The 23,904-nt window shown below is 39.7% G+C and overlaps 1 protein-coding gene across 1 annotated transcript; it reads left to right on the top strand.

The window, feature by feature from the left end:
- The first annotated feature begins 111 nt into the window (after window positions 1-111).
- POP1 (POP1 ribonuclease P/MRP subunit) lies at window positions 112-23,376 on the top strand. Its single transcript, XM_086609489.1, has 15 exons — window positions 112-232; window positions 2,811-2,990; window positions 3,823-3,998; window positions 6,444-6,692; window positions 7,245-7,332; window positions 7,649-7,824; window positions 8,449-8,699; window positions 8,829-8,922; window positions 9,712-9,820; window positions 10,798-10,917; window positions 17,525-17,640; window positions 19,022-19,213; window positions 20,086-20,240; window positions 21,068-21,409; window positions 22,238-23,376. Exons 1-15 carry the CDS (start codon window positions 112-114, stop codon window positions 22,893-22,895), a joined length of 3,027 nt encoding a protein of 1,008 aa, XP_086465615.1. The 3' UTR covers window positions 22,896-23,376.
- Window positions 23,377-23,904: the final 528 nt, after the last annotated feature.

The raw sequence follows: 23,904 nt of genomic DNA on the forward strand, positions 1-23,904 counted from the left end.
GTAGCGGGTGGAGGCCGCGCCGCGGGTCGGTACAGGGGACCGGGCTGACTGCGGCTACACGGCTCGCCAGTCCTCGTCCGCCACGGAGAGGCGTCCGGCGCCCTGCCGGAGATGTCCGGGGCGAGGGAAAAGAAGCGGGCCAAGAAGATGAGGAACCAGCCGGCCAGCGTCACCCTTCCCGCCGAGCCAGGGCCCTTCCCCGGCGGCGGGAGCAGAGCCTGCCCGCCCGCAGGTACGGCTGGGGACTCCCTGCCCAGGGCCGGGGTGGGCGAACGCGGAGGGGGGTGTCCCCCCCTCAGGGCTGGGTGTCCCCCCCTCAGGGCTGGGTGTCCCCCCCTCAGGGCTGGGTGTCCCCATAGTCTCAGCCCCGGCGTCTCCTCAGCCTCGACGAGGCGCGCCCGGTGTGGGAACACCGCAGGGCTTCCTCCCCTGCCGCTGGCTTCTTCAGCCTCGGCTCTGCCGTAAATCTCGTCAGTACGCGCTGCTCCCTGTCACCCCTTCGATTACACGGCAAATCGCTGTCTGCCCGCGGCGGTTTCTAGTCGTAGGATGAATTTGAATGTTACACCCTCTCCAGCGGCCCCCCTTCCCTTTCTCTCAGGCCTGGGATGCCCACCCAGCCTTTTGGCGCGGGTGGCTCCCGTGGCCGCGGCAGGGTGCTGGCAGGAGGCAGCCGGGCGTTCCGCCCGCCGTCGGTCGGTGCCCGAGCGTTTGCGTTCACCGGTAACCTCTGCAGCCGCAGGCTGAAGGATCCTGTCGGCCTCCGCGGAGGATGCTTTTTCGGTCTGTGTGTTCCAGCCTGCGTCCTGTGTGCCTCAGTTGGACTTCGATTCCTCCTCCTTCTCCTCTTTCTCCTCTCATGTTTTTATTTTTTTTTACCTGTATTGTTTTGAGGTGAAAAAAAAAATCATCCATAAGAACAGGGCCGGTTACTGTGAGGCCTTCAGAAGCTGACAAATTGCATCTTTGTGGTTGAACAAAAAAATGCTGAGGTGTCACTGCGTATACGAATGATCAAAGAGTTTCAGAGCAGGTGGAATGACACAGCAAATTACCGTCAGCCCTGTCTGAAGATTTTGGAATATCTTAAAGGAGTACTGCCAGATTAAACAATTTTCTAACTTTCTTTGTAGCAGGGAACTTCTAAGATTATGTGGTTATGGTTTTCTGTCCTGTTGAATAGCACGGATTTTAGTCCATGTAACGTCCTTCTGTGGTGTTAGTATCTCAGATTTATAGGGCTGTTTTGTAGAAACAGGAAAGAAAAAAAAATCTAAATATGTGGATCTACATATCTTTGGATCTACATAGTACCTGAAATAGTTTAATTTTTCTTTAGGTATTAAGTCAGTCACTGCCTTTTGAAACACTCTTCCATCTTCTGATTAAAATAGTTAGTTCCTCCATTCTTAGGCTAACTTGATAGTGAAAGTGTGTTTTTGTGATACAATTGCTGTCCAGTTACCCTCCCACGATTATTTGGGCTGTAGGTCTACACAGATTTGCTGACTGAAGCAGCATACTTCCCTCTTTCACAGCTATTTCCCTCTCACCTTCACCTCCCTGTCTGGACAGTGGTGCTCTCAGCCATGTGGACAACCCAGATCACAGAGTTATTCCACATAAAAACTAACTTCTGTTTCCACCCCAGATCATTTTTTTAGTCTGAATTACTGCAGTTCAGCATGCTTTGTGATTGCATTGGGGCTGCAACAGCATTGCTGCTGAACATAAAACTTCAGCATCATGCTTATTTGAAATGGAAAAAGGAGGTCCCTTTACATTTTAAGTTCACATGAATTGAAGCTACTGGAGGTGAACCTGCTCCTGGCTGTTCCTCATGCCAATGGTAGCATTTTTGGGACAATGCGATAGGCTTGTTTAAGAAGCTGATCAACCTGAAAACTGATTTTTTTAATCTCTTACCCCATTTCTCCTGATGCACATGTTGATTTTCAGTAGAGGAGCTGCTTGAACTGTGTGACCCCATGTTCCTTCTAGCACTCAACTTGGCTCAGTGGATGAGGCAGTGGGAACAGCTGTCTTGGCCCTTTTTAGTCCAGTTATCCAGCACGAGCTGCCTGAGAACCATATCTCAAGTAGTACTAGAAATGCTAACCAAGACTTAGCTGAATAGATCGAATATAAACTAATCTTTAAATATGAACTTCAAGGCCCTGTTAAACTTGAAGTACTTTTAGGTGTTTATCACTCTCGAAAGGTATTCTGTTTCTTAGGAAGCTTGCTGTAGGCTTTAGTTATTTAATTTCAATATTGGTTTAAATGGCTGTACCAGAAAAGTAGCTTACTGCACCAACATACATGTATCGTGCTTAGCTTTATATGTTGCTGTAACAGAAGTACATGTCAGTGAGACAAGAATACATTTGCTTATGGGGAAAAATCAAGAGGTAAGAGGGAAAAATATCAACTTTTCTGGTTTGATACTAAAACCCAGACTAGACAGTAGTAAAAATCTCTACTGATTTTGCATAGACTGATTTTAGTCAGGTCTTTCCTATTGGATCTGATAGAGTATTGGAGATAAAGTCTGGATTTGGTACAATTTTCAGAATGTGCGAAAGTTACTTAATCTGCTGTAGGCTTGCTGCAGGACAGTGCAAAATTTTTTTTCTTCCTATAAAAAAGAACTTAATTCTTCTGATTTCTGATGGCTTTTTCAGGTGCATATATTAAATATAATAGGAGGAATGTGCAGTGCAATCTTATGAGGAAAGAGTGTGTATAGTTATCAGTTACTCAGGTTGCTTTGCGTTTCAATTACCTCTTTTCATCTCTAAACCCTTCAGATGTTCGTTCTGAGCAGCAGTATCAGCAGCAGAAGTTTTCAAATCAGTCACCCGGCCCTTCTTACAAGAAAGAGCAGTATTTTCCAAAAGGGCAAAATAGAGGAGAGAGAGGCAGAGGAAGAGGAGGATGGCAAGGAGGACGCCAGAGTGTTTCTGAGGAAATGCCAAAATACATAACAGGTTTGTATATAAGAAAAAGGTCATAATTTATATGTCCAGGGCAACTTGCTAGTAATTAAGTTTGCTGTGTTTGTTTGGTTTTGAGCAAGAGCAAAAATTAGAACTGATTTTATATTCTTCTGTTTTTCCTAATTTTCTCCAAAATAAAGAAGTAGTTGTGTACTGGAATGAATGACCAGCTGTTTTTCAATGAGCCCTTTCAGACTTCTGAGTTGAAAAACTGCACTTCCTTGTAAGGAGGGATATGCGTTTTCGTTTCTGTGTGCCAGCAATATTAGTACAGACAGTCATCTGCATTTAATGTAGCTAATGAAACTGGTTTTGCCCATGATGTGAGTTCAAGACAACTTTTCATCTAACAGAATGTTTATTTAGGAGAGCATGTTAGCTTTTCAAAATGTGGCGCTTCCATAAGCATAAAACAAGACCAACCTCTAGATTTTTGATTCGATCATTTTAAAACAGTCTGTAATACGTTTACTGCTTCTTTTTTTTTCCATGCTGAAGTTTTTTTCATCTCTCTGAACGCTTCTGAAGAGATTGCTGGTGTAATTTAATACAGAAATACTTAATGCAAATAGGACTTGTCAGTTATACTGCAGCTTTCACATTTGTTCATATATAAGTATTTGCTTAACCATATCTCTAAGCTTCAGAATATCTAGAGAATTGAAATTTCTTCAATAGTAGTATACAGTATTTACTTTTATCTCAAGAAGTCATTAGACTAATGTAACAGAAATACTCTGCTGGAATTCAGTAATTTATGTACAGTGTCCCTGCTTTGATGTTTGCTATTTGTCATGCTCTGATGCAGTTTTTTTTATTCCAGTGTCTACCTTTGCTCAAGCTCGTGCTGCTGAGATGAATGCCATGTTGAAAGCAGTTGCGCAGAAGTCTTCAAACTCCCTTGTTTTCCAGACTCTACCTAGGCACATGCGGAGGCGAGCTATGAGTCACAATATTAAGCGCCTACCCAGGCGGCTCCAAGAGATTGCTAGGAAAGAGGTATAAGTGTGTTTTATAGCATTTGATAAACTATGTAGTGGGCATAGCTAACGCACAGTGTTTAGCTGTAAGTTCATTAATGTTCAGACCTGAGCTTATGTGAAAAACTTCCCTGCATACACAGTTTCTCAAACTTTGGCTGATGTTTGAATTCAAAATGCAGGAACACCTCAATTTTAGATGGTAGCTCAAGTAGATCTCACTAACCACTTGGCTTTGTGATCATTGGACTTCTTGAAAAGTCATTAGAGTAGTGTTGATAAAAGGGTCCATGGCAGGAGAGGTGGTTCAGGTGGTGTGTTGGTCCGAGGTGATCCAGGAGTCCAAGCTAATGCCTGTCTGTCTTGCACCCCACCACAGCTGTAGAGTGTGACCCTGCCAGCCTCCGGCCAGCACTGCCTGTTCATGACCGGTGCCATGGTTCATGTGTTATAGCTCAAACGTGGGAGGTATGCGGGAATTGTTGGCAGGCTGTGTGCAGCTTAAGACCGACTAATTGGCTGTTCCTAATTGCTCATGAAACTCTCTCGTTTTGTGGTGGTGTCTCAATGTTTAGTGAGAATGCTCCTGTGGAGTTACTTGCTCCTTACCTGCTGTGGCCTTCCTGTGTGTTTTAAAAAAAACAGATAAAAAAATTGATAAAAAAATGGTCTGTCTGACATTTGGCATTGATCACTTTATCGTCTCTAGACACTTCTTAAAATGATCAAGTGAGTTTGCTTGGTAAGTTTTCTATGTGTTAAGGCTGACTGATTAGCATATTTCTTGCATTCCTTTTTTTCCCTTGCGTTGTCTTTTTTGAAGTTCTTTGAGACCTTACCCCCTCCACCCTGAGTTCCTGGAGATAATTGTTCATGATTCAGAAATTGCTTTGTGTACTTCCACACATGTTCCTTAGGGCGTGTTTTACTAGATCTTCATAACCCGTATCTCTTCTTTGACCGCTCTGGTTGGCATTCTTTTTGCTTTGTTATTCATGACGAGGTGTAATTTGGCCTGTTTTCTGAGAAATTAAGGAAGAAGACATGAGCTATTTTGCGTAGTGAGTTATGCACTCTATCCTTGTTAAATAATCTAGATTTCTTTTATGCTTGTACTTGGTTCTTTTGTGTCCTACTGTTTTAGCTCCTTTCACATGATAGCCTTTCTAACTTCTCTGTACATGCTCACACTTATTCTCCCATCTTTGTTTCCACTCCTTGTATGATTCTTGGATTCTTGAGCTTATTTAAGTGTTGCTGGTGTAACTATATTTCTTCTGCTATGTTTTCTCTTCTCAGGTCTTTTGGTGTAGTTCGTGTGTTTGCACAGGCTGTTTTGTTTCATGTTTTCTTGCAGCTTGTCATATCCCCTGAGCTATTTCCTTTTGTAAAGGTTCTGTCCATTACTTTTCAGTGTTTGAAGTCTGCTTCTTCGAAGTTAACTGTTCCAATTCTGCTGCATTTTCGTCCTTTTTCTTAGATCCTTTATAATGACCATTTTAGTGGTCATTATAAATGTTTTACCAAACATTTACCTGGACCGTCTCTTATCTCTTCATAAGCTTAAAAACATGTATTTTTTATCTACAATATCTTATCTCTTTTTCTTCAGTTATCTTTCTGGACCAATCAGTCACATACCATTGATCCAGTGGCTCATCTCTGTGGTGGAAAGATGTGTCTGATGGGAACAGATTTTTTTTTGTGCCTTTCTATTTTGATATCATGGGTTGCTTCAGTGTTTTCTGTGCTCTTGGCAGTGATCTTCTAGCATTCTCATTCATTTGCTGTTCTTACAACCAGTGGTCTGTTGTCAGCTATTCCTTGGTGAGCTTACAAAGGACATCCTAAGATATTTTGTGTTTGTGTGTGTCTTATTTTCTTTCTACCACTTCTCTTCACAAAAAGACAAATCAAACATTGATGGAGAGAGTCAAGCCTTCCTCTCCAACAGTGCGTTCACCCATAATAATTCAGACTTTGGCCAGGTATTTATCAAGAATTTGATCAAAATATCACCACAGTCCTTTCTTCTTCACTTCTACACATTGTAGAATTCTTAGGGCCCTACCTAGCAGCCTGAGAGTCCATGCTGCTTCTGTACAAGCTCAAATCTCCAGGTGTTCCTAATGTGACATTAATTTGTTCATTTGGATATATTGATGTTGGGCAAAAAACTTCACACAGAAAGTAGCAGATCTTACTGTTCACTGGTAAGTTTCTGAATGTGTGAGGATTTTGGTTGATCTGTGGGTTCCAGTCAAACCTCGATGCAGTTGTGTGAATTTGGCTTGTGTATAAAGTTTCAAAGCATTAGTTAACCTCAAGAATTGTGGAGAACCAGCGTCAGAATAAGGTGTAACTTAATGTTAGTGCTTCCTGTATCCATATAACGTCAGCCTTTTTCTTCCACAGAAGTTTGTCCTTTTGATATTTCCTTCAATATCTTTTCTTTTAAAAACAGGCAGAGAAAGCTGTACATCAGAAGAAAGAACAGTCGAAGACTAAATGCCGCAAAGCTAGAAGGCGCCACATAAATTTGGTAGCAGAGTTTAATCGCAGGCAAAGAAAGAATATTTGGCTGGAAACGCATATTTGGCATGCAAAGAGATTTCATATGGTAAAGAAATGGGGATACTGTTTGGGAAATAGCCCTACGGAGAAGAGCTACAGGGCTTGTTACCGAGCCATGACGAAACACTGCCTTCTTCAGGTACCACATTTACATCTGTTTTCTTTGTTATTTTGCCAAGGTGAAGTAATCAGCTGTTCAGTTGTAATGATATTTCTATCACTTTGAAGTACTGTTGTCAGCTGTTAATAACTGCTAAGTATGAAATGAGTGATTTTGTAGGTGTAAGGAAGGGTGGCAAATACCGGAGAGAACAAGCTGAACCTTTAGAAGAGTCTTATTGTAATTATGACTGAAATACTACATACTCAGTCTTCTCAAAAGCTAAGAGATTAACTGAATCTCTGTATCGTCTTCCTGAGCAGGATGCTGTTGAAGACAGATGCTTTGTTCCATGTCCTTTTTGGTCTGTTGGTTTGAGAGGCAGGTTGACCCTCAAATGAGAAATAGTTGACCGCTGTCCTATAACTAACAGTTTTAAGTTCAAGAAGAAAACTCATTTCTCTTTGACACAAATTTTAGTGAATGAAAAATTACTACTTCAATGTAAATTGTGAAGCCTCTGTCTGGTCCTTCCTTGCCAGGCTCGCTTTCAAGAGTTATTCTCACTTTACCACTATGCTGTTATTTTAGGACTTATCATATTATTGTTGCCTGGAGTTGACTGGGAAAGAGAACGCACTTCTGAAGCAACTTGCTCGAATATGTAGCATTGACACAGGTAAAAATTATGTAGTTCGAAGTAAAGTTAAGATTCTGGATAGTCTAAAGGATGACTCATTGTTTTACTTTTTTAATATCCTACCAATCTCAGTTGTAGTAACAGACTCGATACGGAGTTGTGATTTTGGTTGAAAAACATCATTAAAATGTCTCATACTAGGACTACACATTCTTATTTTCTGTTGCTTATTAATAAACTAATTGTAGTACATGTTCTTTCTTTGATACTATCCCAGCAGCCAGACCGAATGTCAGTTTTTTTCTTTTTTAAACAAGAGATTATTGTGTTTTTCAATAAGTATCATCTTCTTTAGGATTAACGTTTGAAGAGGCTTGTTGTCTGTCTGGAAGATTTGAGGGTTACCTGAATCTTTACCGAGCAGATCGCTATCCTGAGGATATGCTTGGTCCCGTTACATTTATTTGGAAACCCAGGGATGGGTCTGAAAACAGGCAGTTGTGGATCTGGATGCATCCAGCTCTCAAACAGGTATTTTTTTCTTTATATTTGAACTCTAATTTCTTTATGCATTTTACGTTTTTAATGCTGAAGATACCTTCTGGAAGGTGTAGAAGAGCTGGATATAATACATGGCTTTAGGATTTGAAAGTTGGGAGACTGTTTCTGCTCTAACAATATTGATGTTCTGCAGCTTGTTTTTATAAAGCTTGTACAGAAGGTCCATGCCTCTGAGGTTTTTTAGTGTTTGAGCTCGTTAAAAGTTTTGTAGTGTCACTTGCTTCAGGATACATTTGCAGTAGGAAGTTGCTTGATTCACATCCTTCCCACTGGCACTCCAAACAGGCTAAGTTGGATCTCATGACAGAGAATTATAATCTCATACTTGGCTATGAACTTCAAAAAAAATAAAAACAAGTAAAATTTTGATCACCAGCAAGTTTCCTTATATTAATTTGAGTGAGAATAAATTCTTAGCAGCATTCAGTATTACTTTCAGCTCTTGATAGCAAGCCCCGGCCTTCAGCAGCATGAAGTTTATTCCCTTAAATCCATATAGGAAAATAAAACAAAAGAGTGTAGCTCTTAAAATTGTACTTAAGCTTTGCAGTGCACTGCATGTCATCCTAACCCAAACTTTTTATTTTTGTTAAGGACATACTGAGAGAGTTAAAAGCCATTTTTCAGTGTTCAGAGCCTGAAGAAATCTATGTTCCTGAGCCTGTTACAATATCAATTCAAGAGGAAAAACAAATAGATGTTGTTCTGAGCCTTGGCAAGAAAAGAAAGAAGGAGGATAAAGAAGGAGAAAAAGCTGTGCCAGTGAAAAAAATAATTGGTGATGGCACTAGAGATCCATTCCAGTCCTACTCTTGGATTTCACAGGCTACTGGCATTGTGATCAGGTTTGTTCATAGCAGTCAGAAACTGTGACCCTAACCCATTAATATAGCTGAATGCTGGCTTAGCAGTACTGAGTAAAAAAAATTCTGTGTTGTGTGATTGTATATTCACCTGAAGTTTTCCCATTTCAGTGATAGAACTATGGAGATTCTCAGATATCGGCTGATTGGCCCATTATCACACTCGGTCCTTACAGAGACCTTGAAAGCTGCTTCTCTCCAAACAGTAAGGAAATTGGCAATTTGGATATTACTGTCATTTTGATGAGGTATCGAGAATGTGCAAGTTTGATTTTGCTAGAAAGAATCATAAACTATCTAGCCTTACTTATAATAAAGGCTAACTTCTGTGTTTCTACTCTATTAGCTTCTCTATATTGAGCCTCTTGACTAACCCTGATCTCAGGAAGAACTCCTATCTGGATTTTAAGTGAGGGTAGGAAGAAAATAAAAGGAACTGTGCTGTTGAGCAGACCATGTAGTTTCTGCTGTAGTGATGTATTGTGCTGAGAGGTCCAGAATAATTCGTATTCTCTTTGACAAATCGTATGTCATGTTTCTCAAGCAATGAGCTAGAGCACCTAGAGCTAAAGGGCAAGACATGTAAGGTATAGAAAACTTTTGTGTTTTCAGTCAAATATGAAATTTCATAAGGATTTAATACCTCTTGGCACATAGCATTGCTGTGGTTTTAATGTGGTTGTTTTGCTTCTTGCAGCAGACATGACGAGACCATGAAATCTCTGGCTTTCTGTAAGAAAGAATTAACGACAGAATTAGGAAGCATTGTGGATTGCTTTGTTTATTTTTGGAACACAGGTTAAACTGAAAAGTTTGTTGGGGATTACTGTAAGGTGGAGTATAGGAATAGACTGCATCAGTAAAAAATTATTTTGATTTGAAGCTTGAAGAGGAAGAAAGCAACCATAGTGGTTAAGGCAAACTGAGGGTGAATTCATGGTGATAGAAAATACTGAATAACCACTTGAGTTTAATTAGGTGTGTTGTTTTCTAGGAGATGGATTCAGAAACAGAACTGAATAACTGGTGGGTAGAAAACTGCAAGGACTCTGAAAAAGTATCTCTTCATCAGCGTCAAAGTGCTATCTTTGAGCTATTAGAAGGTATTTGGGCATGTAGGCACTATGGGAGGAAGGGGAAACTCTTAAACTCTAGTAGTCCAAACTGACATGCTATGAAGTTGACTTAAATTTGGAAATGCTTATTTTTCACTTGATCAAGAGAGTGATGCCATTGAGTGTGTGCTTTAGGTATTTACCGTGGCATGTCAAAGATTTGAGAAATGTCAGATTAATTTTTTTTTAAGGGGAATTTTAATCGTCTGTCTAGCTCAAACTTTTAATCGATAAACTGAATCTTTTTTCTTATCTTCATGAACTTAGATTTGAGATTGCTAGTGGGATATGCAGTATCCTCTCATATGCAGGGTATACTCTCAGTCTCCCCCCATATGTACTAAATTAAGGCAATAAGTTGTACAATACCTCCACAGATAAAATGGTAGGCTCCTACCCAAAGCGAAAGTATTATACCTTGCTTTCTATGTTTTTGTTTCTAATGAACAGTTGTATATGTGGCTGAGTTGTTATCATGAAGTTAACAACATCTCACTTTCTAGCACTGGAGCAGGTAAGGAACTGGCTCTGGTAGATCTCACACTATACTTGAGCTATCCAATGTGAGCCGGTTAAGCAGAGATGAGGTAAAACTTTTAGAAAACATTCTTTTAATTTCCTTTCTCTGGAAGACAAGTATAAACCAAAGGTTGTTTGTTCTTTAAGAGATGTGCCAAATACAAAGGATGAATTGAGTCTATACATTGTGGGAATGACTTCACTTCTATGCTAAGCATAAATGTAATCACAAACTAAGTCTTATGCTGCTATTGTTATTTTTTGTTATTCGACATTTACCAAGTGTTCGTGAGCTATCAAAACATGTTAAACTGAGTACTTTGGGTTGCTTCTCTGACTTACAGTGGTGTCGCATCTCTGCAGGCAAAAATGCACAAAATAGTGCAGAAAAAGGTCACAACTTAATTGGTGGTTTCATGGCAATGTTCATCTGTGTATTTTTAAAGGGATAAGTTCACCATCAGAAATGCCACCAGGTACAATACTGGGCCTCACTGTTGGAGATCCTCGAGTCAATTTGCCAAAAAAGAAGACAAAAGCCGTGCCAGACTTTGAAAAATACCAAGGTAAAATGCTTTGCTTATGTTACGCTTCTCGTGGAACTGCCAAACGCAAGAGATGCCGTTTCTCTCTACGCTTTTATTTTCATTTCTGTCATCTTCTACTGATTGTCTCTTGCTGTTTTCCTCTAGTATTCGATTTCAGAATGTTTCCCTCCCCTTTTCACAGCCCCTGGCAGAACAGAAACAGCTTGAAAGTTGGATAGGTTTTCAAATAGCAATTGTGAGGGAGGGACATGCACCAAAGCTGGTCTTGTGCTCAGTGGAAGCCTCTGTCTGACCATACAGATGATCCAGGTTCGAATCCTGGCAAGGCCAACCAGGTGCTAAAAGCTACTTAGTAAGTTTCTGTTTGATGTTTAGTCCTCCTGATGCTGTTCATCTCTCCAAGAAGTCTGCCGTTTCCAATGTGTAGTCCTACAATGATGAAAGTTGCAATTCCATGAAAAAAAAAAAAATTGCTATTGCAAGATTAGCATTTCAGATGGCCAAGGTGCTGGTTGTGTTAAAAAAAATTGGAAGCATGCGTGAATTCTGAAACTTTCATTTCAATGCTGACTTACACAGCAGTTCAGTGCAAAATTCAAATTCAGTTGGATTTGAATATCCTTAAAAAACATGCATATACAGTAGAGTTTGTGTACAGTACTGTGTGTTTCCAGTTAGGTTGACTAGACACAGACTGCCTTGTCTAATATGAGAAACATAATAGCCAGCTAGCAAGCAGTAGCAAATAGGACAAGTTCAAGGTCTCAGAGACTTGCAAATAGTTCATTCCCTTGGTGGTGTGTTTGCAAGAAGCTGGAATAATATAGTCTTTCACTTAAATCAGGTCAAACACCTGTTTCAGTTACTTCTTTTAGCTCGCTGCACAACTCTGTTATTTAGATTTTCTTACATCCTCCTATTCTACCCTCTGTATCTAGAACAGCCTTTCTCTTGTTAATTATTCTGCTCAGCTAACTTTCTTATCACTGATGTTCCTGTTGGAAATGCTGCAGCATACATGACCTGAATTTTGGTTCCTTCCTGCTGAGAAGTAAGGTGAGATATATAGCACTTGTTTACAGATACTGGTTTGAGCTGGTAAAGGAGTTAGCAAGAAGTAATTCGGCCCCCTTCATTCTGCTTGTCATGTCTATGAAGATGTGTTCAAGAAGGCAAGATCAGCAGAAGGCATCTAGGCATTGGAAATGTCTTACAGTATTTTCTCTTCCATGGCCAGAGCTGCTTGTCCCACAAGAAGGAGGGCCGGGGTAAAGAGGTAATGACATAAGGTATGGAGTCAAGAGGAAGAAAATACTTAAGCCTTTTTTACCTTTGGCTGGCTAGAAATGGCCATCTTCAAGATCTTTCTATTGGGTTTATCCTTCACTTGCAAAAAATCGTCTAAATCACAAACATTCAGAAAATCTGATGTTGTTTTCTGGTTCCTTTCTGAGTGTTTTTTTGTTTCATCATGAACTTAAAACTGCATCTGTCCTCTCTGACTTTTATTCAGGAGAGGGGGAAGGTCCTTGATCAGCTAGCAAGGAAAGGTAGACTATGATATCTTCTAATTAGGTTCTCCTAAAGGACTTGGTGTTATACAAGCACATCACTACTAAATAAATTGAGTAGGCAGAAGAAGAATGAAAGAAGACAGACAATACAGCTGTCTTCTAGTAGAAAATCAAAAGGACATTGTTGTAAGGGAGTAGAAAAGGAGAGACCAGCCTTTCTACAAGAAGCAGTTAAGGAGAGAATACGGAGAGCTAATGGTTCAGCAGGGAAAGCGGCTGCTGTTGGCCACATTTCCCGCCTGAATGACTTCCTAATGCCGTGTGGGAAGAGTTACAGAATGACTCTCAATCTCCTCATACCTATTACATGTGCAGGGAATCCTATGGCATGACAGTTCATCTCTCCTAGCTGAAAAACTCAAGACTGAGGCCCAACTGCCACTATTCTGTCTCCTTCATTGAGTATTCCTAGGTGTTAGTTGGAAAGAGAGGCTATTGTTACTCTTCAGACTGTTGTTCCTAACTTAATTTTGTAGTTGCCTATGTGATGGCTACTACCTGTGGTATATCTCTGCCTTAATGGGCCTCCTTGTTCAAGTAGTTAAAAGCAGAGGAGTTACATTTTTTAAATACTTCTAGAAAATTAATCTGTGTTAGATTATTCTAAGATCAGATACTTTTATAGTTTTCTAGTCGGGAAGGTATTCAAGTGTGTTTATCTCTTGGTATATTTGAAAGAGAAAGTAGAATTGCATATGTATTAATAAAAGGAAGCCTAGACATAATCAGTTATTATGCAGAATGCATTTTATGTCTAATTGGTTCTCTCTATGCAAGCATTATGCTTTCTTGTCACTATTTACTGTTTCAGGAGCCATTATAATGTCTTCCTGAATTCTGTCAGCTTAGTTTGTAATCTCCTTGGAGCATGGGATCTCGTTGCATATTTCACTGCCTCTATACACAAGTTAGATTTATTCCTTTTTCCTATGAGCCTGGCAGGTTTGCAGGAGTTAAAAAAGCAGTTAAATATATGAAGGAGAACCTATTGAAGGCCACTCAGTTCAAAAGGATCACCTCTAACTGAAGAAGTCTGTGAGTCACAAGTGGCTAGGAACTGGTGGAGTGAGGAAATGCAACACTACATACTGATTCTAGTGGTGTACTCTTCCCTGGGACCCGTTATTGGCCATGCTTGAAGTCAGATTACTGACATACCGAGCAAGAATTCCATCAAAAGCAACATATTACCGAAGAATATTCTAGTTGAATTTAGCTCTTCTGCCAGCATTTTTCCAACCGGTTCTGTCTGCTCGTTCTACTGGTTCTTTCGCCAGGAGTGACCCAGGAATGGAGGCTATCCTCCTTTTCATTTTTTTGCAGGGTAATTTTTTTTAACCAAAAAAGGAAAGAATTTAATCATGGCGCATGGTATACATCGCTACAGCAATACTATTACCAATACTTCCACAGTAACATCCACCCGAAAAAAAGAGACTTCTCTAAGATCTGTAATTCCATTTAAACGATATTAATTTGCCCCTTCTGTAAGAAGTCTTTTTGTGAGCCTTAGGACTACATAAACTTTCTGAACCTTGGTTTTGATGTAACCTTACTCAGATGAGGTAATACAGCAAGCTGATCTTTACTTAAGAAATGTCCGTAGTCATTCGTTTCCCTTAATGACGTATCATGTTGATTGAGCAATAAAAAGGAACCCTTGCTGTATTCCACAACCTTTTTCCCCCCCCTTTTTGCGTCCTAGACATTCAAACACTATTATGATTAGTATTAGTAAGATTGAAATGGCACTGCGTATGTTGGCAGATTCTGTATGTGCTTTAGCCTCGCTTGTTCTTTAATGTTGTATGCTAACTGATTGTAACTAGTTGTATGAAAGCTAACTGATTTTCTTAGCAAATGTTTACTAATTCAAAGATGCATTGTTTGTCAAATGAGTGAATAGTTTAGGTAAGTTACAGCCATCGTTTTTGCTTGTGGATTGTCATATATGCAGTCTGTGAAATGATATGCATCTGCCTATATCCCTTTTTTTCCCAAATGCTGTTCTAAGATATGCCTGTGTAGTTTTTTCCCCTGTGAGTGACATGCTAACAAATCAAAGGTAGTTTCAGTCTTTCCCAGTTGCTCTCACTCCTGAATGCATATACATGTGTGCAAGCTGTGTGTTATAGACACGTGCTGATGGGGTTTAATCAAAGAACTGCCCTTGTTTCTTCAGGCTGGAGGATAGAAAGTTTACGGATAAATCACTTTTCAGTGACTTCTCAGCAGGTTTATGCCTTCTGGAAGTCAAGACTCCCAGTAAGCCGTCAGTGCTTACATAACTGCAAATTAGTGCTTTTTTTCCTTCCGTTTTAAAGTGTGCTTCTGACCTTTTGATATGCTTTTCCTGTCTTCTGTGGGAGAATACAAATTCCACTGCCTTAAAAGCTGCTCAACATGGAGTATGGTGGAGATTTTAAACAGTCGGTGAATGAGATGTGTAAAAGGAGAGGGCATAATGCAAGATTAAGTGAGCTAAAGTTCCTTCTGCAGGCACAGCGCCTGAGTCCTTGCCTGTAAACACATCTCTTGCAGAAGTTTAGCTATCTGGCATCAGTTGTCCTGGTACCATCCACCCCTACGTACATACAGCTCTGAAACTGCTCCCTAGCAGCGCTTATGTTTTTGCTTTTTCTGTTCTTTCCTCACAGAGGGAAGGAAACATTTCAAATAGAAGCGCTCTTACTCTTAGACCTGTTCTAAGACTGTTAAGATAATCAGCGACAGAAATCAGAACAACAGCTTGAAATGGAAGAAAACCTTCCTCTATCTGCCTGTATTGTCTAAACACCAACCATTAACACCAGCAGAAGTAGATAATGTACTGATTGTCACTGAGCTTTGTGTGCTTAGTAATACAACTCCCTATTTCCTATACTAGTTTTAAAGTCTTATTTCCACTGTCGTCAACAACTTACTCTTCAGTAGGGTTATTTCCCCAGCAATCTTAAAATGTGGACTGAAGAAAACAGGAGAGAGGTAAGAAATAAAGAGAACTGGTATGAGGATTTAGGATTATGATTTGAATTATAGTATGCTTAGTAGAGAGGTTAAATTCTCCAAATACAGTGGGGATCAAGGAGAAAGAATGTACCAAGTTAGAGGAGGATATTTTATGCTAGTAAGGGGGATATTGGATGGACTGTAGTGATGGAAAGAAACTGATTTAAGAGAGCTTTCTAAAGTGGAAAAAAAAAATACTCATGCCATTATAGGAATCATATAAATTCCTATATAGGAAATCTATATAAATTCCATTATATAGGAATTTTAAGGAACTCCAAGAATATGACAGGGATAGACTGCCTAAATTGTGGTAATAGAAAGAAGAGGTAAAAAAAAAAATCAGAGAAAGTTGCAGTGAATAATGTACAGTTGAATGAACTAGAAAACGTTTAAATTATTTAACATGAAGAGATTCTGGTGTTCATGAGTGCTTTCTGTACAGAAGATGGAAAAGTCGCTTTCCTTACCCTATTTTTTCTTGCAATTATGTGCCCTTCCCCCTTAGTTGTCTTAAGAGTCAGGAAGGAATTTCCCACCACCACTACACACAGTTTTATAGAATCGTAGAATGGTTTGGATTGGAAGGGACCTCAAAGTCCCTCTGCCATGGGCAGGGACATCCTCCACTACAGCAGGTTGCTCAAAGCCTCATCCGACTTTTGTGGCTGTCTTTTTCTCCTTCCTTTGAGGCATTGATATTTGCTGTATCTCCAGACAGAATCTGCTTTGCCTCTAGGAGTACTGAGGTCTTTTAGGTTCCTGCTCAGGTTCCTGTTCTTAATTTTTTGTCTGAGAAGGAATTCTTCTGGCTTGATTGGCAGGGAATTGGCAAGGATTTCCTTTTTAGTGGCATCATTCTTAATTTGAAGAAATGCCACCCTCATCTGATAATTTTTTTTTAGTATTTCTTCCTCTCACACAAATGTAACTCATCAGCTAAGAAGTATCAGCTTAGCACTATCGAACTGGGGACATCTTGAAGATTATAGCTTTTAAATAAATAATTATTGCAATTATGCTTAGCAGTACCTATTGTATTGTTAGTACCACTGAATAATGCGTATCTTCTGTGCTCAAAATCTTTGTCAACATAACTGGAAAAATGAGCTGAATCTTCTTTTGAAAGACTAAGTGATTTAAAAAGCAAAACCCAACACGTTATGTTCCTTTCATATGTAATACCTTATAGATGACAAAATGAGCAGCAGTCCCTGTAAGTTTCAATAACAGAACGATTAATAGGTTCATTGTATTGTTTGTAAGAATTATTTTATTTAAAATATGGATCAGCATGCATTACACACTGTACGCTGAAGGCTTGGAATCCATAGATCACTAAAGGTAGGTATATATTTTCTCTGCTTTGGTTAGATTGCTGAGCTGAAGAAGAGATAGGTTATTGAATACCCCAGTGATAAATTTTGAAGCTAGAAGTCTTATTTATCTTCAGAAATGCACACAACTGTTTGTCTGTTCAGACATAATAAAGAATTGTCCCTTCCTTGAAGTGCAGAGCCTGAAAAGATCCAGAGTGGGAATCTAGTGCTAAATAAGTAGTTGCATGCTAGTCATAGCCGTAAAAATATTTCCTGTATGTACATTTCTCAAAGATGACCCTCGCTTCTCTTACAAGTTTACTTAGGTGGACTTATTTCAGGCTTCGTAATGTTGCTCTTTCTGATTTTCACCAAACCTGTTGAGCGTCATACTGCCTGAAAGGTCAGATTCCAGAATATTAAAGGTGGCATGCTAAAGATGTAACTTGCACTGCCAAAGGTGATGTCATTTGTAGTAAGAAATGCCTGTTTGTAAGAGAATGCCAGGTTAATGCTTCTAAACTAACAGTTTGTTTCATGTTTTATATTTGGAAAAACATATAATAGTAAGATATTCCAGAAGCAGTGATGGTTAAGTTTTTAATAGTCTGTTTCCTTAGACGTCTGCTCATTGTACTTAGGATAGTGGAGTGATTTGGGTAATTTGATGCTTAAGCTGCAAACATTGTTAGAATTTTGTTTGAGGGTTCTCTTCTTTTGTAGATAATGATAAAGTTAGGCAGCTGTACCTGGAGGGAGTGCCTGTAGACTGTGCTCACAGCTTTATCTGGGACCAGGACATCTGTAAGAACGTCACTGAAAATAAAATCTCGGAGCAGGTAACTAACAAAGTGTATTGCCATGGAGAAAATGGCTAATGGTCCATAGAGTCCATAGAGCGAAACTCTTGAAACTTGTATAAATCCAGATCAGTAGTTTCCTAATGTCATAGTATCCAGCTGCTGAGTCCACGTGTTTATTTTCTAGCTGTTGTGTGATGTTCTTGCACAACCATTGTTCATGATTCAATTAAAAGAAAGCTTTATTGGATTGTCTACAGGACTAGATAGTTGTAGGTTTATTTGTCAGAAGAGTTTGGAATTGGATTTTCCTACATGACCTCGACTCATGTGCAGCAGATAAAAGGGATGAAGTGGCACAGAGAGGCTTTGACCATTCACTCAGTCATAGCCAGTATGATTCTCCTGACAAAAGAATCATGGAAGTTGGAAGGAAGTAAATCTCTCTGGTTCTGAACTGCAGCACACTGTGTTGTGGGCATTCTGGGCAATACCTGTGGTTTGTAGACAGTTTTAAATTTGCTCTTATAGGTTTGAAATCTATCTTGACGTTTTTGTTGGCAGTGGAGGAGCAACCCATAAAATGCATAGGTAAAAAGGTGATTTAGTCACAAGACATGATAAACTTTCAGCACCATTGTAATCAGAAAATATTTGCATGGCAGAAACATCTCTCTAAATATTCTCATTATGAAAATTAGTTTTGTGCTCTTTCCAATTGATTGGCATAGTATAAAAAGGCAGAGTGCTTACAAGATACTACACTAGTGCATAACAGTTATCAGCACAATCTTTTTGTATTTGACAACATTCTTCATGCTGTCATGAAATGCGATGTTTAACTTATAAATGTGATGTTTACCCTTCAGCTGATGCAGAAGGGACATGTACAAAGGCAATCTGATGATCTGTTTTTTTATAAATGTATTCTTAATCTGTGTTATGGTTTAGCCCAGCCAGCTAAATGAAATGCAACTAGTGATTGACAAAGCCTTGGTGCCGGCATGCTTCATGTGAAACTGTTTTGTGACCAAATGTTCCTCCCATCTCCCTGGATGTAGTTCAGATTTGCTCCGTGTATTGACAGACTGTCTGAAAGCACCTGTTCAGTCTAGTCTTGTGCACAGATCTGTAAATATCAAGTTGCAATGCTGCTTTTTCCCTCCTTCATCTGTGCTGTACATTTTTGCTCTGAGTTTCAGTAGCTGCCCTCCATCAAAGTCTGTGGAAGTAAGAAAAAGCGTGCTTAGTACTTTTTTCTAAAAACGTTTTTCATGCCTCAGTGAGGGTCTCTTCACGTATGTAGGATGTTGCTAGTATATTTTTTCAAGTAATAAGCTCACCTCTCTGTATCTTGGAAGGATATCAGGAAGAGGAAAAAATGGTTACTAACTTACGGGAAATGTCTCCTCTCTCTCAGGATTTAAACCATATGAGAGCTCAGTTACTGGTACCTGGATCACACCTGGATTTGGGTCCTTCTGAGTCTAAGATTCCCATACTGTTGGTGCAGCAACCAGGGAAAATGGCTGGAGAAGATCTACCAGGATGGGGAAGTGGCTGGGATATCTATCTCCCAAAGGGCTGGGGCATGGCTTTCTGGATTCCTTTTGTAAGTGCCTTTCATTGCAAATTGCAAGTTTTGTTCAAAAATAATTGATTGTAGAGCGTATACTTCACGTTGTGTAGACAGTTCACAATTACATGATCAAAATCCCACTTTAAAAGAGGGCATATGACCTCATTGATGACAGAGGCTTGGTCTTAAAATCTTAAAAATAGAACAGTAGCTTTCCATACCTTCTCTTGGATATAACTGTGCCCATGTGGCAGTCTAAGGCAGGAGATCAGAGTGGGGAATAAGGAGAGAAAACTGATGCTATAGCTCTTTGGTTTTGTGTTTTTAAGGGCATATGCCTCTAAAAGAGAAATCATTTGGTGTCTGCTGCTAATCCATTTCCAGCTTGACTGTCTCCACCACTCTGTCAACAAATTGGTTGCCTATGATTTGGGAAGGAGCTTGAAACGCAAAGTTTGAGTTGAGCTTGAATACTACTCTGGTGCTGTTTGGAGCATCCTGCTTTGAATGTTTAGATGGCAGTTTTAATATCTTTCTGCAGTTAAATTTATGCTTTTGAATGTGCAGGGGAATTAACTGCAGTGATACCTATTGTTCAGTTAAAATAATTTGGGCAGTGACTTTGTCAAAGTAATATGACATTCCTGGCAATGTATAAGATCAGAACCTGTGAAATTCCCTTCAGTTTTGTGGATAGCTTTTCAGAATTAAAGAATATGAATAACATTTTTGTTGAAATCACCTAGAACTGTGAAAATTATACTTAAGTTTGTTTTTTTGAAAGCTAAAGTGATAGACTTTCCATTTTCTAAGGCAGTAGCTTCTGGAGCATTAAAGTTTTGTTTCAATTAGGAACTTGGAGTCAGTGCAAACATTGGTTTTTGGGGTTTTGGTTTTCATACCAGATATATCGAGGCGTACGAGTCGGTGGCTTGCAAGAGGCTTTAAAGCATTCTGAATATCAAAGAACACCTCACATTCCAAATGATTTCCCAGACTGCCAGGCGGGAGTGCAGTTTGCCAAAGAACTGGAAATGAGTCTTCTTGAAAAATTCAAACGGTAATATTAACTTCAAAATTGATTGCAAGAATGAAAAATATGAATACTGCTGAAAATATTCCCTTAATTATCTGTTGTTGTGTTCATTTAGACTTGACTTTTATTATCTTTCGCTAGTGTTTTAAATCCTAGTGTTATAAAAAAGAAAAGAATCCTAGATGTATTTATCAGAAAAGCTCTGCTAAATAGGGCATATAAATTAACTAAAACCTTCTATTCCCAGAGATGTGCTCAGTTAGAAGGCTGTAAACAAGGCTGCATAACAATGAAATAAACAAAGCTATTTCAAGCTCCCTTAGCAGCAAATGAGGGAGGACGTAGAAGGCAAAGGCAGAATATCAAAGTATGTGCTAAATGTTAAAGAACAAAGTGAATGAAGAGGTATATTTCAGTGTCCACTGTGTAAATATCAGATATTCTGAAGTTTGCCTTCGTTTTCACTACAATAAACACAGAACTCTTAACCATGAGTATGGGTTAGCTGGAAGTGTCCTCTGCACCAACTGATGTTGGTTCCCCTTCCAGATAGGCGTGGGAAGGAGGAGAAGATCAGAGGAAAACGTGATAATGCCAGTCACAGTAGATAAAAATATGCAGCATGGCTGAAAGGATATGGTGGTCAGAAATACAGCAGTGTTGTCTAGAAGTATAACTTTAAAATTCTGTCTCAATGAAATTACAAAGGGAACACACAGTTAATTTTCTTGGTTTTGAAACCAGAAAACATTGTTAGACCAGCAGGACAAAGTATACAGCATTTTGAAGTGCTAGGGACTCCATAAGGGCCTAGGAAACAAATGTTCTTACCTACTTGATTTATCATTTAGACGTCCACCTGCGAAAAGGGCAAACTATGTCAAGCTGGGCACTCTGTCCCCTTTTGTCTGTCCTTGGGGGCAGCTGGCAAAGAACTGGGAAGAAAGAATGAAAGCTTCGGGAGAATTTGTACATCCTTCTTCCCCACACCCTGAGCACTGTGCAACTAAAGGGCATAGCTTTTGTGACCCCAAAGCAGAAGTGGTCAAAGAAGCTTCCCCTGCGACTGATGAGGGAGAGGAGACCATGGAAATAACAAGCTCTGAAGGTGTCCGAAAGACGGAGAATGTTACAGGCATCCAAGAATTTGGTGAGAGAGATGAAACTATGACAAGTGACTTTGTTGTTCTCAGGTACGTCAAAATTATATATGCATGTGAGGTGTTATTTCTGTATTGGGAATTATTGAACTGGGGAAAGGAAGAGCTCAGCCTTGATTATTAAGATGAGAGGGTTATTTGATCCAAATACAGTGAGGAGATTAAATAGTTCTGTTGTGGATCAGAATTTGCTGTTGAGTGGAAGTCCTCCTCCTGCTTTACCCCAGCAAACTTGATAACTAGATGAAGTGAATTTCTTAAATTAGCTTAAATTTAACACTCTCGAGTTTAGCGTGTTCTTGCAGTTGGCATATTCTGTCTGCTTCCAGGTGGATGAAGCTTTTAGAGGCTCATATTTGTGATTTTAAAACTATTGATGTGTAAATCAGCTTCCATTCTGTTTTCTAATACATCATCACAGGTGGTTCTTGCACTACTTAATCAGGTCTATAAAGAAAATAGAGAGTCCCCTGCATTCCAGTGCAACACATGAGGGCAGCAACAGTGTTTGGAAAGTGCCTGAATGCAGCTCTGTCATTTTTATGTACTTAGCAGAGGAAGAAAGCATTGGCAGTTCTGGACTGCATTAATGTGACTGAAGGTTTTAGAGCATTTATGATTTAACGAGTTTTGGGGGTTTTAGCAAGTAATGTCTCCTTCTGAAGAAATAGCCTCACACATGAATTCTACTCACTCATGTTCTTTTTGTGCTCAGAGTGATACAAATACCACCTTGGAAGGTTACAGAAGGCCCCAGAGCTTTTTCTAATTGTGCTCTTGCAAATATGCAGAGCACTGGATTTCTGTTGTACTACTTGTTAATAACTATCCTTGACGTTTATTTTTAAAAAAATTTAACAGGAGCGAGAAACTACTAATGCAGGTATCAGCCTGGTGCTATCCCACTGCTGGAAAAGATCGGCGAGTCCGCCTTGTTTCTCGACTCGGACAGAAGGAAATGACTGAAGATGTGTTTTTGCCAATTTTGATGAGCTATCCAAGGGCTCTCGTATGGGTCAGCTTGTCTCTCTTGAAAAAGGGGAACCCCGAATTACATGCCATGATTTGCATCCCAACAGAAGACGACTTGCTGCATCTAAGCAAAGACAGACTCTTCTGTGGACCTCAAGAACCCAAACATCGTGACATATTCAAGTACAAGGTACAGAAGCTGAAAGAGGAGAAGAAGAAGAAAAAGGATAACACGAAGGCTCTAGAAAGCGACCCTCCAACCGTTCCAGATAAAGGAACAACTGAGGAGCATGAAGAGCTCATTCTTGGTCTTTGGTCAGATGCTCTCCCAGATGTTACTTCCCACTGCTCCAGAACTCTCTTGGGATATGTCACTCGAGGGGATTTTTCATTGGCTGTGGGCTGTGGAGAAGCACTGGGTTTCGTTAGCTTGTCAGGGTTACTTTACATGTTACACAACCAGTCAGCAGATAAAAAAGGGCTCGTTTTGTTAAGAACTCCGGCATCTTTACAGTATAGATTTGCAAGACTTAAAATTGAGGTTTAAGTATCATCGCAAGGCAGTAGAATGCCAAAAATACCAAAGAATGTCTCTCGTCTTCTGTGGCCTTTCTGATGTGTCTCAAATTTGAGGTGATTCTGAGCCCCAACAACATCTTCAGGATTATGGAATAATTAAAAAGCTCTGTAGCATTATTCAGGAAAATAACTAATGCGTAAACAGACTTAGTATTACTTTTGATGTCTGCTTTGCTAAGGATTTCAAACAATAGTGCATCCATTGTCATTGTCTTTATATCTAAGCATGTTGTTTGTTTTTCACCTCAGAGCAGTGGATGCTATAACAATACACAGAAAATCACTATTTTCCTTTTAGAAATCTTTTGGTCAGATGGATTGTAACTTTTCAGTGCATCGTTCACATATAAGTGCATGTAATCTGGACTGGTGTATATAGCAAGTGTTTTTTCCCAATTCTTCATGTCTGAATACATGTGATTGCAGTGGAACAGCACTAAGTAGACAAATCTGTTTAGAAAGCAGAAGAGTACTTAATTTTGTGGAAAAGCTCTGTGCTCTGTGCTTAAATGAAACACAAATAAAATGTATCCTGGCTACATAATCTTGAATTATAGCAACTGGAGCTCTTAGGTAGGAAAGCATATCAGTCTCTCTCTCTGGTCTGAGAGAGGAAGCTCTATTTTTGAAAGGTAATAAGCCTTTCAGATGCAAATTGCTGTTGTTGGGTCAGCACACATTTTCTGTTAATAATAGGGGATATTTTGGTTCCTTAAAACGCAAGGTTATTTTTGTATGAAACGTGCTAGGACTGAAGGTTTCTTCATTTTACTGTATCATAAAATCATGGAATGGTTAGGGTTGGAAGGGACCTTAAAGATCATCTAGTTCCAACCCCCCTGCCATGGGCAGAGAAATCCTCCACTACACCAGGTTGCCCAAAGCCTCATCCAGCCTGGCCTTGAACACTTCCAGGGATGGGGCATCCACAGCTTCTTTGGGCAACCTGTTCCAGTGCCTCACCACCCTCAATGTAA

Source organism: Tauraco erythrolophus, chromosome 3, assembly GCF_009769465.1.
Source record: "Tauraco erythrolophus isolate bTauEry1 chromosome 3, bTauEry1.pri, whole genome shotgun sequence".
NCBI classification, from domain to species: domain Eukaryota; kingdom Metazoa; phylum Chordata; class Aves; order Musophagiformes; family Musophagidae; genus Tauraco; species Tauraco erythrolophus.